Source organism: Chanodichthys erythropterus, chromosome 12 (assembly GCF_024489055.1).
Source record: "Chanodichthys erythropterus isolate Z2021 chromosome 12, ASM2448905v1, whole genome shotgun sequence".
Lineage (NCBI taxonomy): Eukaryota > Metazoa > Chordata > Actinopteri > Cypriniformes > Xenocyprididae > Chanodichthys > Chanodichthys erythropterus.
Genome location: NC_090232.1, coordinates 26,375,087 through 26,393,478, shown reverse-complemented (window position 1 = coordinate 26,393,478; position 18,392 = coordinate 26,375,087). Strand labels below are relative to the sequence as shown.

General features: G+C 35.7%; 1 protein-coding gene across 1 annotated transcript in view; it reads left to right on the top strand.

Annotated features, from left to right (window-relative positions):
- Positions 1–18,392, top strand: part of marchf4a (membrane-associated ring finger (C3HC4) 4a) — a 58,659-nt gene that overhangs the window by 14,669 nt on the left and 25,598 nt on the right. Inside the window, exons 2-3 of the mRNA XM_067404841.1 lie at positions 8,129–8,284; positions 12,563–12,755. Coding sequence (XP_067260942.1) covers positions 8,129–8,284; positions 12,563–12,755 — 349 coding nt within the window. The remainder of the gene's footprint in view (positions 1–8,128; positions 8,285–12,562; positions 12,756–18,392) is intronic.

Below are 18,392 nucleotides of genomic sequence, written 5' to 3'. Positions count from 1 at the left end.
TACACCCACACAAATAAGTTCAGCAACAACATCAGTAGTATAACAGACATTAGTATGTAGTCTGAAGACCATTGTACCCTTGATAAATGTACTTTGGATACATATGACAGATCCCTAATCTTTACATTCCTGTCATATGTGAACCCATATGTGCTTCAGTAACGTAACTCTTCTTCGTGAAGGTAGACAGCTGTACTGTGTGTGTGAGATATCACCCTTGAATCATTACAGGCCTGTATGTTTAATTTGTAAGCAGCTTCAAAACACACAAGGATCTGAATGACAGTAGCAGCAATGGCAGAGAACAGAGGCTGTCACGGATAGAAACATAATATAGAAGTTGGGGTTTAAATGTTCACACATTGCCAATGTGTCGGAGATAGTGTGGGCTGACAGAGAGGAGCATAGGTGTTACCTTGAGAGGATGTGGAATGAGGATGTTTTGGATGTTATTCTTGAATCTTTTTGATTTTATTCATTTTTTTTTTCTTAGAGGGGGGACATGGTGGGGACATGGTACACTTACTGAGTTAAAAGGTGGGGGTTCTGCTTTCTGAAAAAGTAACACTCTTTCTTGTCAAATTATACCTGGATCATTTGCCCCATTGAATTGCAGAAGAGCAGGGAAGTGAGGTGTGAGTGAATGTGTGAGCATGTTAGGGCATGCATGTGTGTGTTATGAGCCATTATGTGCATATACAAGAGATTGTCACAATTTGAATTTGCATCAGTTGTCAGAGGAAGTATAAATCAAGTACATTATGCAAAAATAATAAATGACATCTCTAAACAGTGAATCAGGACTGGTGTGTTGCAATTTTAAAGGGATAGTTCACTCAAAAATGAAAATTATCCAAAGATGTACTCGCCCTCAAGCCATCCTATGTATATATGAATAGGTATATATCTTCTTTCAGATGAACACCATCTGAGATATATTTAAAAATATCCTTAGTCCTCCAAGGTTTATAATGGTTGTGAATGGGGGTAATTCATACGACTCCAGGGAGTTAAAAAAGACCTTCTGGAGCAAAACGATGTGTTTTGTAATAAAAATATTCATATTTAAAACTTTACAAATTCAAATAACTAGCTTACGGCAGATGACCGAACACAGAATGCGCAAGTTGATTTGCGCCAAATGAGTAATCCTCTGACGTGATGTATGACGCAGGATGTAGGAGTGGTCAAAATTTACGTCTGTTATGGGTTGCAGAATTAGGCATGGCAAAATGGCTCAATAGCACCACCTATAAATTTTGACAAAGTCTGATGTTTCGCCATGAAAAAGGAAGTTGTTGTAACTCGGGCATACAATGTCCGATCTGCCCCAAACTTCACATGTTTTATTAGAGTCCTGACCCGAAGACATCTACATGACAATATTCAGTTACAGTCATAGCGCCACCTGCGGGCAATAACATGTTTTCCTTCTCTATCCCAATTTTATTTAAAATTACAGTTCTATAATAGATGGCCAATTTTTGGTTGTTGTTCTCAAACATAATTGACATAAAGTCATGTTTATGTCTTGTGGTGTTTAGTTTTTCATGTTAACGCTTTAGTTAAATGTTGTGTTTAAATTGATCAATAATTAATATGAAAATGTTTGTTCCTTTGCAAGTTTTCTGGCCTCCGCAAGAAATTTGTTGAAGAACCCAGGTGTGTAAGGTCATATCAGTATGTCTGCAGACCTCTTTATAAAAACCAGACTGTTTTCCAGTGTAGACTTGGTCCAGACTATTCAAGGATGGTGTAAATGTAAAGAGGACCTGAACAAAACATTTGTGTCTTTGTGTTCTCCCATTTAAAGTTGACCTTTATAAATGTTGTACTAAAAGTGCATTTTAAAGTATAAATTAGGTTACGCAACCTTTTCCATTTAGTCACAGAAACAAAAGGGGAAAAGTTTCCTTTCAGAACTCAGGAAAAAAACGTTCATATAAACGTATAAACCATTCTTTGACAACAACTATTAAATATATCAAGTTTTTTTCTCCTTTTTTTAAAAGCTGATAAACTGCAGTGTGTTAAAAAAATCAATAAAATTTACTATTAAAGGGATAGTTCACCCAAAAATGAAAATTTTCCCATGATTTACTCACCCTCAAGCCATCATAGGTGTATATGACTCTTCTTTCAAAAAGAACACAATCGGAGATATATTTAAAAATGTCCTTAGTCCTCCAAGGTTTATAATGGTTGTGAATGGGGGCCTGTGTTTTGAGGCCAAAAATAATGCATCCATCCATAAAAAAAGTAATGCTTATGACTCCTCCAGGGGGTTAATAAAGGCCTTCTGAAGTGAAGCGATGCATTTTCATTAGAAAAATATTAGCGAAAACTCAAGATCGTTGATATTTATCAACGCTAAGGTCTTAAGATTCGACTGATAACATATGATGTTGTTCTGATTAAATCTCTATGAGGAGTTTATCACAGTGTAAAACTCTTTTCATTCTTCTGCGAATGTTCAGGTGTAATCATCAATTTCTCTTTTGTTGAATATGACACAACAAATGTTGTTGAAGATTTGTCCACAGCTGAATAAATTGTGTAAATGCATTTGATTGGATAAAGATGCAATCAAATATGTGGGTTTAAATGTGTTTGAGCAAAATAGCATATCTGAACCATGGCCAGAAATGTATTAAACACACTCACTCCGTTCTGGATTTGGACCACAGATTGGTAATTGATGACCTCAGCGCTCTGTTGAACTCACCGCAGGTTTTCTGATGTATCGAGCAGCACCGCAATTTCATCAGAATCAATCAGTGTGCAATAAAACATGAGTGAAGGGCCATATTTCGCCTGTGGTCACCCAATTGAAAATTTCTGCCTTATACAATGATATAATGAAATGTAGTTTTATTTTAAAGGTGCTGTTACCCAGGTCAGACCTATTCATTTCAGGACTTGTCTTCATAATAAACTGTTTATTGTTCACTGTTAACTGTGAAAACATCCTTGCAAGTAAAAAACTGGGCATTATGAAACCTCTAAGAACTGCACTATGTGAATGCTTTATTAGGGCACGAGCACCGATGGTGTGAGGATCCTATTGTAAATGCTCTGTCAATTATTCTTCTTCTCCGAAATGAATCGCATTTTTGAGGGCCTAAACATGTTTGAAAACTCATGAAACTTTGCACATGCATCAGAAGTGGTGAAAATTTATGTCTGATATATATATATATATATATATATATATATATAATATATAGAAAAGTGTCTAAGCCTAGTATTTGTCTTCAAGTCATAGCCAGTACTGTCTTAAATAGCCTGTGTGTAGCACTTTTATAACATCTTTTATATACATGGGATTTTGGCCAAATGAGGGAAGAAAACTGAGCACCCACGTAGCTACAGTAAACTTAATAAAATCGTAATGAAATCGTAATGCGATACACTTACTGGCCCAGATGCGGCTATTCTAATGACGGACAAAAATTCAAAATTTGCTGGTCAAAACACTTGTAACTCCATTGGAGCTTGATTTTAGTAAAATGTTAATAATATAAGGACACATGCAAGTGTCTGACCATATATAAAGCCACAATGTCAACTTTGACAGTGGTTTTGGGCATACAAGGTTTCCAGCCTACAGCGACAATATTTTAAGTCTTCCAAAGCCTTATGACAGTAATGAACAGACAAAAATCTAAGCAGCTGTCCCCTCTAATCTTGATTTGTGTCAATGAAAGTAAAACTGCAGCAGCTGAGCAAAAATGTAGGTTTTACAAGAGATACGTGAGCAAAAGTGGTTCAAAGTTTTTCAGCAGTTTATGAATGAGTGTCTTGTTAAAGACAATGGTCATAACTGTGTGCATGTAGAGCAAAATGAGTGTGTCATTTCAGTGAGGGACATGAAGCCGACTGCTGGAAACAACGCTCATTAGCGCTGCTCCTCAGAGCTCCAGGGTAAAGTATGATCTGTGTTTTCTTATGCTGCAAAACTTGATCTCTCCCTAAACGTCTTTTTCTAAGAATGCTCTGAGTAAATAATTTACACTTATGGAAATTCAGTCCCCCTTAACTAGGTGCTAAACTGAAGCAATATAAAAGAGACAGTGCACCAAGTCTGATCAGCACAGTAAGGTAATTTCTATCAGTGCCACTGGGATCAGTTTGACTCCGCTCCAATCAGTGAGCAAGTCCCAGCACACTGCTGCCAGGGACCCAACAGATGCTTTTATCTGATCATCCCTCATTATGGTGTTGGGATGTGTGGATGTATGTACATGTATGTGTATGCGTTTGTAAGGCCAAATAATAGATGCTGTCATTGTGTCTGGTTCCTATTCACAAAGCAAAGGTGTTAATTAAAGGAATTTGCTCTGATCAATGTTAGCACTTGTGTAATTAAATCTGTAATTTTGACAGTAGCAGACGGATGTACAGATATTCTTTGCACTGGTTAAATGAGCTAAGAATAAACACACTCTGGATTAGGCAACTATTTGTCACCCACACAGACCTCACTATGAGGTACTTTTGAGATGTGCTGTGTTTTGAAACATTGTAAATACTGCTGTGAGGCTTCTGTGAAGATATTTTGACATGCAGCAATAGAAATGTTTAAGCCTGCAGTAAGACATGTGATTTTGAGGCAGTAGGTTTGTTGTCTCAGTTTATGCATGATTCACATGCATGGGTTGCAAAGTAGCAATCAATCAAATGATGTCCCTTTGCTGCTGAAAAGAGAATCTTGCATTTTTATTATCTGTTCAAGTCAAACTGGACATAGCTCTGTTCTTGTTTTTTTTAAACAAGGCAAGCAGCACTGTTAAACATCTTCCCCAACTGAACGTCTCATGGGTACAGTTCTTGTGAAGGTCACTGAGGTAATGTCCCTAGTAACAGTCCACCAGTATCTGTGGACTCTTAAGTCGAGCCCATTAATAATTTGTACTAATGGATGGGTCAGTGACATGACACTTTAGTCCGGATCAATTAACTTACATTCAAAAATACATTCAAATGCGATTCATACATACAATGGCTTGACTATATGATGAGCATGTTTTGAAAGTTTTACATTTTTTATATAGGCTAAATGTTAGTGTGATACAACACTGTACTGTTATAATGAACTGCTTCTACTTGTTAATATTTGTGATTCTGGACCACAAAACCAGTCATAAGGGTCAATGGAATTGCTGAATAAATAAGCTTTCCATTGATGTATGGTTTGTTAGGATAGGACAACATTTGGCCAAGATACAACTATTTGAAAATTTGAAAGTGAAAAAAAAAAAAAAAAAAAAAATCAAAATATTGAGAAAATTGCCTTTAAAGTTGTCCAAATTAAGTCATTAGCAATGCATATCCACTCACAAAAATACATTTTGATATATTTACAGTAGGAAATTTACAAAATATCTTCATGGAACATGATCTTTACTTAATATCCTAATGATTTTTTCTATAAAAGAAAAATAAATTATTTTGACCCATACAATGTATTGTTGGCTATTGTTGGCAACATATGCCTGTGTGACTTATGACTGGTTTTGTGGTCCAGGGTCACATTTGAAAAACGTTTGGTCTGCTAAGACAGAAAATTATATAATATCAGATCATTTGACTTTTTTTATGAAAAGGCAAGGTTAATTCAGCTTGTAAAATGTCATGTGCTGCGACTCTCCAAAAACATATTTATTTTATAATTTTATAATTAATTATTTTTATTTTTTTTTATATTTTTTTATATTAATTATAAAAAATTCAGATAAAAAAATCCATTGGCAATATTGTAAAGTTGTGTGAAGCACATCTCACGCAGAAGTTGCCAAGCAGCTTTCTTTTGGTTAACACCAAAAATTAATGTGACCAACTTAAATATGAACAAACTCTGTGAGTGGATTTTTTTACAACTTTCACGCAAAAGTTAGGATTACGTAGATTCTTATCAAAAAGGCTAGATTTCAACCCCACAAACTTTCACAGAGGAACTGTAAATGTGAAAGCACCTTAAAGGGATAGTTCACTCAAAAATGAAAATTTGATGTTTATCTGCTTACCCCCAGGGCATCCAAGATGTAGAGGACTTTTTTTCTTCAGTAGAACACAAATTATGATTTTTAACTGCAACCGCTGCTGTCTGTCAGTCAAATAATGGGAGTGGATGGGAAAATCTTCTATAACAGTAAATAAAACTTTAGTGAAAACTCCTTTAGTGATGTCTGATCGCGCTCTGACAACGACAGTGATGTCTCGCACTCATTGAAGTATATGCGCGAGACATCACTGCCGTTGTCAGAGCGCGATCAGACATCACTAAAGGAGTGCTGAATGCAGTTGGACATAGTGGTGTATTAGAGGTAAAGAAATGATATAAATGCTGTTCAGTTTCTTGCACAAACCGATGGTTTCGTGTCTTAGGACATCAATGTGTCGTCACGAGCCGCAGGGTTTAATTTGGATTTGTCAAAGCAAGTTTTATTTACTCTTATAGAAGATGTTCCCATTCACTCCCATTATTTGACTGACAGATGGCAGCGGTTGCAGTTAAAAATCAGAATTTTTGTTCTACTTAAGAAAAAACCTACGTCTTGGATGCCCTGGGGGTAAGCAGATAAACATCAAATTTTCATTTTTTGGGTGAACTCTCCCTTTAAAGTTACAATGAAAAGGAAGTAGCGACAGATCCTTTCTTCCATATTGTGATGTACATGATGTACCACAGAGACTTGGTAGTTGATTTTGAGATGTGGGCGTTGCACACATAAACAGAGGCAAGAGGAATCCTTTAAGAATGAAGAAGAATCCTTTAAGAGGACTAAATGATTGGAGAAGTCCTGCATGTGTCACCAGGCTAGAGAGTCTATTGTTTCACCGGAAGGTCCAGTTATGATATTTTTATTAGCAATGTCCCAATAAGGCAGCATCCATTTATGATTTTAAAGGGGACCTATTATGCCCTTTTTACAAGATGTAATATAAGTCTCTGGTGCCCCCCGAATGTGTCTGTGAAGTATCAGCTCAAAATACCCCACACATCTTTTATTATAGCTTGTCAAATATGGATGTGAGTAAAAAGGCACTGTTTTTCTGTGTCCCTTTAAATGCAAATGAGCTGCTGCTCCCAGCCAGCTTTCCAAAAGAGCTTTAACAGCTCGTGCTTCGTTTGCTCAACTACATCAACAAAGCTGGAGAATCTTATGCAGCCAAAATGACGATTGTTAGTAACAGTGTTCAGCCTTACATTGATCAATCCAGATTCACACACTGATGGAGAGACTCAGGAAGAAGTTACAACATTTAGAATGCAACTGGATGTTTCTGAATGGTTAGTGGATAAATTTTGTAGTTGCTGTGGAGTTGATTCAACTCAGTGACTAGCATGTGCTGTCGTGTTAATGACGGCATTGTAACAACACTCTACTACAAACAACTCTTCCTCTTCTCTAAAGCAGCCCAACATGGCCTCGCCCCGTTTGTTGCATGTTCTTGGGGGCAGGGTTTATGTAAATTTTAGGGTTAGTGATGTCACTAACCCAGGAAGAAGCTCATTGTAGTCCCTACCAGCAGTTTGTTGTAGTCCTTAATAAGCAAATTATTTAGAAGAAAATATCTCCCTTTGCATTTAACTTTGAGTGTCGTAACTTTGCAGATGTTGTTTACGCTCTAACAGCAACATTACACACTAACTAAACATAATCAAATACACTGCATATGTTGTTATTATTGCATAATGTTTTATAATATACTGCAATACACCACTAAATAGCATCTATAGCTGCAAAGAAAATACTTTTTGTTGCTATTTACACTTAGTGCAAATAGTCACTGCCAAAACTATATTTGTCAGGGTTATGTTTGGTATCTTTGTTTTTCATTCCTACATCTTTGTTCCTTGTGTTTCATTTCAGTTTTCCTCAATTACTCTCTGTTAGTTTACTTAGTTACTGATTAACCACACTTTGTCTTGTTTAGTCTATCTACGTCTTTTTTAGTCTTTATATCTACGTCAAACATTTTGTATTGAACCATAGACAGTGTGACAATATTGTTGTCTTATTTATCATCGACCTGGGTGTTTATATAATTTTTAGTTTCAGAATTATTTCATAAGTTAGGGAGATTTGCTACTGCTAATGTGAGCATGTGTTGTATCCTGCAGGGGGAGCTGCTGAGCCCATGTCGCTGTAGTGGTTCTGTTCGCTGCACTCATGAGCCCTGTCTTATAAAGTGGATTAGTGAGAGAGGATCCTGGAGCTGCGAACTCTGCTACTACAAATACCAGGTCATCGCCATCAGCACCAAGAACCCGCTTCAGGTAACTGGTAACTTCAGGCAGCTTGCCTGAGCTTTCTGTGGACTTAGTACAACAAAATACAAGGTATTATTATACTGGACACAATACTATGACACCATTATTACCATCATTGTTTTTGTTTTATATGTTCCATTGTAATTCTGTGTACCCTGATGAAATATTACTCAAGTAAAAGTAATCCATTTCAATTTAAATAGTAATGTTTTAAAAGTACAAAACTGGGGCCGTATTCACAAAACATCTTAAGGCTAAAAGTAGCTCCTAACTTGCCGATTTAGGAGAAACTCTTAAAATTAATGGGTGTGTCAGTCCTAATTTTAGGAGTCCTAAATTTTTGCTCTAAGAGTATTTCACAAAGCATTTTAGCGCTAAAACTAGCTCCTAAGTCTGTGAAACGTTAGGAGTATTCAAGAGGACTCCTAAGTCCCTAAGACCAAATCACAAACAGTCCTAATCCATCCAAAGACACTATACACCATTGAGGCAATAGCGATAGAGCCTTGGGTGCTGAACCTTTTCTTCATAAATGCAATACATTTTGATTTATAGATTTGAATCTACGATGAGACGCCAAAAAAAAAAAAAACTTTAACAAATAAATAAATAAATAAATATTGTCTGATTATCTGTGGCAATGGTTTTCATGAGTTCATACTTACAAATGACTGAATAGAGTAAAAAAAAAAAAAAAAAAAAAAAAAATATATATATATATATATATATATATAATGTGTTGCTATATATATAATGTGTTGCTTGAATTCTGCATTCCCTTGAGATGAAGACATCCAAGAGGTGGACAATTAACTGTATATACTAGAATTAGTGACAGCCTACATTTTAAAACCTTTATGGCAACAATATGGCAACATTTTATTTTGACTATGGCAACAATTTTATTAAAAAAACTATTAATAATGCAATAATAATAATACAACATTTGTATTTTTAAACCTTTATTTTAATTTGGAAACATGACACCTCATTCTACAATATTTCTATGATTAAATCGCTGACTCCTCCCCCATCAGCCAATCACTGAGTGTTTACTCCATAGCAACGAGGTCAACCCCACCCTTACTCTTAGCTTAAGACTTCAGTCTATTCCTTAGTAAAAGTTTGTCTCAGCAGCTTTGTGAATAGGTTTTAAGAGAAAACTCTTAGCTAAGAACTTTTATTGCTATTTAGGAGAACTCTTAGTGGTAAGATAAAATGTTTTGTGAATACGGCCCCTGATCTATATGATTTTAGTTATTTATTTGATATACTCCTGCTCAGAATACCTATTTACAGAGAGAGAGGTCTAATGCCCCAGTCACACAGATTGAAATAGGTTAGAGCCTAGTCTGACATTATTATGAATTTTGTAGATTTGTTAACTTGAGTTATTGAATCAGTAGTTGTAGTTCATTGAAAAGAATTGGCTCTACGTGAAGAAAGATTTGTTATCATGCTTTGAAATGTAGCGAAGAAAAAAAAAATCCTTAAAATGAAAAAACACTGAAGTCCAAATAAAAAAATGTACTTACATATGTAACGGAGTAAAACATAAAACCTTGCAGGTATTCTTTGCAGTGCACTACATGGCCAAAACAGTATACAGCTCGTGGGTTTTAAAATAGAGGAGGCACGCTAAACTCTAGTGTTCTGGGGATCCCCTGCTGAGGATTATTATTATTAGTATTAGCTTAACTCATTTAAATTGGCTTTTTGCTCACTTATAGACAGAAAATTTAAAGAAAATCACACAGATACAAGATAATACAAATATAACTCACCTAAAAAAACATACATCCTTCCTTAAATGTCTGTGTTAAGAGAGTGTGTTGGGCCGTTTATTGAAGCTGGCTGCTGTAGCCTATATATTTCCAATTCCAGTCTTCCTTTATTTTTAATTTGTAGACTGTTTGAATGATAGCTTGGTAAATTTGTTGGCGATCAAATATTCAATATCGCTACTCTCCATAATTAAGATACTTGATACATTAACAGCCCAGCGTTAGCAGTTCAAACTATCTCTCTCTTCGATAATTGGTTGATATACCAAGGGAGGCTAACCTCCCCTGCAATGTATTTTTTCTCAACTCACCTAAGCGCTGAATGTAAAACACTTGAAGGTGATTGGCAAATTTTTTACCAACTGAGGCACAAGACAGAGCCCGACTCTGGATGTGGCTCCCCCTCCCCTTCTCTGGTCATTTTGCCAAGTAAGACATGTTCCTGGATCAACATATTGATCCTGGAACAATATTCTAGTCTGAAAATTTAGTCTTAACCCTATTCCCACCCCTAGACCTAATCCTACCCATAACTTATCCCTAAAATCAGAGGGGAAAGATTGGTGAATAACACTGATGTAGAAGCACCTAACCCTGGTTGCAAGCCTAGACTTGACATAAATGGTAAACTTGTCCCTCAAATCTGATTGGGTGATTGGAATGTAGTTCCAGGATCCACAAAGATGTTGATCCAGGAACATTTCTTACTTGGCAAAATCACGGTGACCCCCTTCTCTATATCCTGCGGTTGTAATGACATCGGCAGATTCAACGCGTTCACAAAAGAACAGCAGTGCTTTCGATTTCAGCAACATGTTATGGTGTTACAGCGGTGAATTTACACACAAAAAATACACACTCTGAGACATGAAATGAAATGAATTACTGGGAATTTTATTTACATTAAATTACCTTTCTCCCATTTTCTCCTCAAAATTTTGTGTAGGCTGCGCCTCCCTTGCCTCCCCTGATGAGCCGCCACTGCTGAACACCATGGACATTTCATTTCATATAACCATGGGCATTAATAAGGCATCAATCCTCCCTTCCACTCTTCTGGCAAGGCTTTCCACTATATTTCAAAACATGGTTGCAGGGAACATTGCTCTCATTTAGACTCCAGAGCGTCAGTGAGGTCAGACACTGATTTTATACGATGGGGCTTGGCTCACAGTCATCCCGAAGGTGTTCATTGAGTTTCAGGTTGGCATTTTGTGAAGGCCAGCCAAGTTCCTCCACACCAGAGTCAGTAAATCATTTCTTTATAGATGCTGCTTTGTGCAGAGAGCATTGCTAAGTTGGAAAAGAAAACATTGTTTGCCCCATTGTTTGGACATTACGTGGCTTTAAACTTGATGGAAATAGAAAACACATTCATTACAAGGTGATGTTCACATACTTTGGCCATATAGTGCACCTTGGCATACCATGTATTATATATGAATATGGTAGTCATTCAGTACCAGAAAATAGCCATCTGATACCGTCAGTGTGTTATTGTACCACCATAATACTGAGAGTATTAGCAGTGTGTTATTTTATTCCTTTCATATTGTGTCAGCTCATATGATTTAATTTGCTTGTCTGGGTTCAAAGCGTCTGCTCTCACTGATTTTACTTTTTATCTTTTTATTTTCTTTTGATCTGACCTTCAGATGATGAATAGGACATTTTCTTCTTTGTTTTAGTTATTATTTTAATGGTGTACTACAGAACTTTGGCCTCTCTGTCTGCATCTGTAGTTGAGACAAAATTACAGAAAAAACCTTTTTTTTTTAAGTTGTCTGATCAAGTAGACAGATCATATTTTAGTTTATGAAAATAATGTAAAACTGCAAGAATGAATTATTCTGATTTAATTATTCTAATTAATAATTCCAAATCCATCCCAACTGCTCAAAATATAAATCATTATTGCAAGCTTAACATAGTGAATTTAGGTGAGTTTTTGTTTTTTTATGTACTTGCTCAATAATGGAATTTTATTCATTTTCATCTCAAAGATTCCATAGTGCAGCTTTAAAATAATGTTGGTAAGATTTTTTAAAAATATATTTTTGTTTCTTCTGCCCACCAATGCTGCATTTATTTAATCAAAAATACAGTAAAAACAATAATATTGTGAAATATTAATATCTAGATAAATTTAATGCCTCCTTGCTAAATAAATGTTCTTCACAAAAATCTTACAGAGCTCAAACTTTTGAAAGATTTGCAAACTTTTGATACCCCTGCATTAATCTAATGCCTCGTTTCCACCGAGCGGTATGGTAAAGTACAGTTCAGTACGGTATGCAATGCCGTTTCCATTGTCAGAAGTAGTGAATGGTACCCTAATTCCGAACCGTACCGTACCACTTTTTTGGGACCCTTCCATGGGGTACCTATATTAAGTCACTTATTTTTTTCTGTTTACTATTTTGCAGTGTCTTGTTTTTCATGTGTGTACTGTACTGTCTTCATCCCTTTTTTGTTGTTGTTGTTTTGTTTGTTTCCCCAGTGGCAGGCCATCTCTTTGACAGTGATAGAGAAAGTACAGATAGCTGCAGCTGTTCTGGGTTCCCTGTTCCTGATAGCCAGTATCTCCTGGCTGGTGTGGTCCTCCCTCAGCCCCTCGGCCAAGTGGCAACGGCAGGACCTGCTCTTCCAGATCTGTTATGCCATGTACGGCTTCATGGACCTGGTTTGCATTGGTAGGTCATTGGATGCTCAATAACTGCAGCCACCTAGCTCAGAAAAACCAATGATGTGCTTTTATATGTTTGCTTGTTTACCTGTCTGAGAGTGTCAGACACTTTCTGTGAGGGAAAAAACAACCTTTGAGTACATTGTGACTGTAGTGACCACCCTGGTAACCAAAATACATTGGAACCAGTGAAACAAGCTGAAAAAAGACATACAAAAGACAATTACAAGCCCACTTTCCTCTAAAAACACACATAAGTAAATTTAATGTGCAGGCAGAACTGAAAGGATTGTGTTTTTCAGGCAAGCTACAGGGAGTCATGAGTAATTACTGCATTTCACTTAATATCGTGCATTTTTATGTATCTACTGAATAAAATGCCTAACAATAGAAATGGAAAGGCTGAAAGATTGAGAACTGGAAATTGATTCCTGAATAGATGTCCATTCAAACTCACATTGTGAAATTCACATTCAAATTGACCACAATATACTGGATGTCACACTATATATATTTACAGTTTTAAAACTATTCAATTTTAAGTGACTTAAACTATTGGACTAGCAATGCAAGCTTAAACTTGGGCTATATTTAAGAATGAAACTCTATTTTACCAATTACTGCTCAGGACTGATCACTGCTACTATTTTTTTTTTAGGAAGTAGAATGTGAATCGCAACACAGTACACAACAATAACCGTTTCAAGCAGTAGTTTCCTGCATAGTTTTCACATGACCTTAAGAAGTTGGAGAGCAAGACCGACTTGATTATTTCATTTCATTCACAATGCTTCATGGGAGTGGTCGGCCTGCCTTGAAAGTTTTATGCAGAATCATTAAAAATCTATTTCTCTATTGAGTAAAGTAATGGAATTTTTACTTCTAGTAATCCACTGCTGCTCTCTGTTCCAAATGGTACTTTCATTACCAGCGGTGGACGAAATACACAAATTAAGTACTTGAGTAAATGTACAGATATTAAAATATTACTCCAGTAAAAGTATAAAGTACTCAATTTGACTTAGTAAAAGTACAAAAAGTAAAAGTACAAAAGAACTTGATTAATGTTAAAGTCCACATGTGGTGAAAATCAAGTTTTTAATGTTGTTTATATATATATGTGGTGTTTTTACTATGCTTTAAGACAAATCATGTGCAAATTCATAAGTCATCACATTTCTGAGTATTTTCTGTTTAAAACTGCAGTGATCTAAAGACAGTTTAAAAAACATAGTTTGAAATCGCTGGTGTTTGTGACATCACAAACTACCTTGTAACCAATCACGTCAGCGTGCCGGCTGGTTTTAGCATATCATTAACCATGACCGCTCTGAAGCAAGGGAGTATCAGGGTAGATTTAGCAATATGGTGGGTGTATGATGAATATTACAATGTTATGCCTTTCTCCAATGATGTTCTAAGGTGTTCAAAGCATTTCTAAGGATACAGATTTTTAGAAGACAGCTGTCTGGCTCGAAAACAGCATCAAGGTTTGTAATAATAGCAACACATTATTAGCAGCTGTATGATAATGTAGTGAAGCAAAAGGCTAATCATATTAATTACCGTTATGTGTCCGATGTAAAAAGCGATACCACTGTTCTGCTTTTACTTAGTAAGTTAACCAAGTGGATCTCTGAGCTTGTGCGAGTGAGTGGAGGCGTGGCTAATTAGCATATTCATAGATCCATGTATATTAAATGAAGCAAGGGTGTAAAGTTACATTCAGGTTATTTTAAGACATTTTTTTCACAGAATTTTTTTTTTTTTTATATTTCACTTTGGTGATCAAAGATGAGTTTTAACCAAAATGGATAAAATATTTGACTACAAGGGGACTTTAAGTATTAAAAGTAAAAAGTACTAGATATGCAGATAGAGCTTTAATGGGTTACAGGTCAGCCTTACATCTTTATGAGTTGTCAAGTAACCAACACTAGTTTCACATTTATCTGAAAACATTTTATTTTATAACCATAACTTGTCAAACTACTAATAATTACTGATAATTCAAGTGTGCAAACAGGTAAAAATAACAAAATATATCATGTAATATTTAAAAATGAAGAAATGTTTGTAAATGTTTTGAAAAATATAAACACTATATAAAAACAGACATCACATACAGTGCAAAATGCGTTAACATTTTAAGAAAAAACGTCATTTGAAACTGTTATGGCAGCAGGGAACATGCATGGGCTTTCATTTGTGTTATTTTAACGTTAGGCATACCCCGCTCAGATGGTAATTCACAAATATGAACATGTCCACATTCAAGCATTTCATACAATGTGCTTAAACAGCTCACTCTTTTACAACATTTAGTTCACAAACAACTAAATATGATTTTCATTTACTTTTGCTGTCAGTCATACTCCAAGGATCTCACATTCTCAGCTAATTTTGAGTCAGACTTGTGAATTGTTTCCTGAAAACTCACTCTGACCAGATCATTGAATCAGTGAGTAGATGACTCAAGAACTGCTGCAATTGGATCAGTCCAATTCACAAATAAATCATAAAGCGTGATTTGCGAACCAATTTATAATTGAAAAGAATCATCTCGTTCATGAATCGGACACTGCTATCGCATTTTGTTCAGTTCAAGTAACAAGGAATGGGATGTTTTTATGAAATGTAGTGAAGTAAGAAGTAAAATATTATGCTGTAGAAAGTAGTGAAGTAAAAACCTTTGTTAGTGACCCTTCAACTGAATTTCTCTTTCCCAAGGCCGTTACAGCGTAAAAACAATCATCAGTTAAAGGAAGCAATTTTGCAGTTTGTTTGCCATTTATGTGATTTTGCCATAGATTCTAAAATGCTCACTTGTTCTCATGCAGCCAAGGACTCCAATCAATGGAAAGAGAATTATAAAGGATTGATATTTGATGCAAAAGTATACTTTCCACAAAATGAAGGTTCAGTAGTATATTTGTTCTAAATGCATCACCTATGAGAGCAAATCCCTCTAAATTCAGGAGCTCTGTCCTTCAGAGTGAATAGGGTGCATTGCAGCAATATAACAATTGTCATATGTAATTTGGAAGTGAATAGACAAAATATTTAGGATGTTCTATGGTATGTAATGCGTTGTCACAGTGGTATAAAGTATTACGGCGCAGGACATGATGAGATTGATCTCTGGAGGAAAGGCGAGACTATGAGATAGTCTAATCAGGCCAGCTTAAGGGGTGATCCTTCTAATGCATTGCTATGAGAGAAAATACACACTGCTCCCTCATGATCCGCATACAATTGAGGCAGTAAATAGCACGCGCACACACATTGTATCAGTCTTTTTGTCTCAGAGGGAATGTGCTCCTAATTAAATGATACATTTTTTTTCAATTAAGCATCAGCTGAAGAGCTTAGATTTGCATTGTTGTAACAAAACCACTTTAAAAGAGAATGGGGGGTGGGGTGTTACTGCAGCTAAAACTAGAGCAGCACTTAGCAAAAAAAAGGGGGTTCAGCTTTTTCAGACCTGTTATAGAACAACAACTGTTTGAGAGAAAACAGAAATGTGAGGTTGATTGTGGGATAGTTCACGTAAATTCTGTTTACTCACACTCATGTGATCGCAAATCGCAAGGGTTTTGTTCATCTTCAGAATACAAGTCAAGATTTTTTCATTATATAATCAACATTTGTAATCAAGTTTAAAAAAGTACATAAAGATATCATAAAAGTTATCCATACGAATCAAACAAATCAATCTTCTGAAGAGACATGATGACTAGGGGTGTAAATCGGACAGTTCATCATGATTCGATACAATATCGAATCGCATAGCCAGCGATTCGATATTTTCCGATACCTCAAAAAGTTATGTCATACGATTATGATACGATACGATTCGATCAATATTTCGATATTTTGAGCCTATTTTACACAACCAGTTAAATTTTTATTAACTCACAACTGCAACCAAAATATATAACAAACATTTATTTCAAAATTTCACATCCTTAACCCTGATTGGGACATCCACAAATAAAAAATTCACACAGTAATCTAATGATAGATTATGACATGACAACAGTCAAGAAAGTATTTTAGTTCTGTGCTAAAATGTGTAATGTAAAAACACACACACACACACACACACACACACACACACACACACACACACACACACACACACACACACACACACATACACACACACACACACATAATTAAAAACATTTTTTAAATGTATAGCGCAGGTTTTTAATGAAGCAACAACATATTATAGGTAGGACAAAACAAGACAGGCTATTAATATTCTTTCATTGTGCAAATTTATTATAAAGGCTCTAATACAGAGCGGCACAAAGCACTTGCGCGCATCCCGTGTGCAGAATGCTTTTTGGTTTATTGACCGTATTCTTTCAGTGACAGTTCCATCAACTGTCCTGAATGTCTTTCACAAATTCTGAAAGGTAGTTTAAATGAGAATGCATGCGTTGGCGATAATGCATAGACTGATATTGTGTGAAAATGTGGAGAGTGTTAAAACAAAGGTGCCTCTGTAATTAGCCCACAGGTATCGATTTTTTACGCATTGCATCGATGCATCGGATCGTTAGACATTAGATCGATGTATCAATCTATATCGATGTATTGTTACACCCCTAATGATGACAATATGATATTTAATTTAAGCTTTTATTCACATATAAACACTGCGAACATGGCAAATTGTGATTGTCTTAAACCTATATTCCAATCTATATGGAATTTTTTTTTTTTTTTTACCTTCATATGAAATTCATAATTCCACAGATTTCTATTGAAATTACTGGATTTTGCCTGCAAAATTTCACAGAGCAATGGTAAATGTGACTGCACCTTAACTCCCAATAGTGTTGAGCAATGCCTGTAACCATTGCAACAGATAACAAAAAAATCTGACTTTGCATTGCGAATTAAGAATTTAATTTTTAAATTATTTGAGATAATTCCTGCTATTTTTATTTTCTTAGATATACAGCCAAAAATTATTTGGTTCCATCCACCTCTCTCTCTCTCTCGTCTAAACAGAGAGAGTCTCTCTGTTCACTCAAAACCCCTATTTTCTGCAATTTCCAGGTTTTTGTATGTCAGTGACATGATAGATACTGGTATAAGGAAATGTCCACACAGTAGCAGTATAAACAGCAGTTAGTCACATTTTAGAGTCCTAAATATATTCTATAGGCAAACTCACTACCTTAAATTATCAGGACTCAAACCTTAATTTATTATTTTGGTTAGCCTGTATTGGATAAATGGACTCTGGAAAACTAGTTGTCATGTCATACAGTGCTATAGGCAGTCTACACTGCACACACACTTGACGTGTGTATTTTGTGTATTCCTGTGGGGTTTCCAATAATTCACAGAGATGGAGTTATGAACCCTTCCAAACACTGTCTTCCATCAAAGCCTTTATCAGTTTTGTGGTCTGGATCCCTCCCGAATGCTTTGCTCCACACTCAACAATTCAATGCCACTGTTGGATAATGGATGAATTCATCCCTCTATTGGGCTCGTTTATCAAATAAAGTCATGTTAACTGTAATGAGACTTTCCAGTGTTATGAAAGTCACCACTTCTGATATTTATTTTCGTCACTGATACAGGCATTATTTACAACTTTTGCAAGAACAGAATCGAGCCT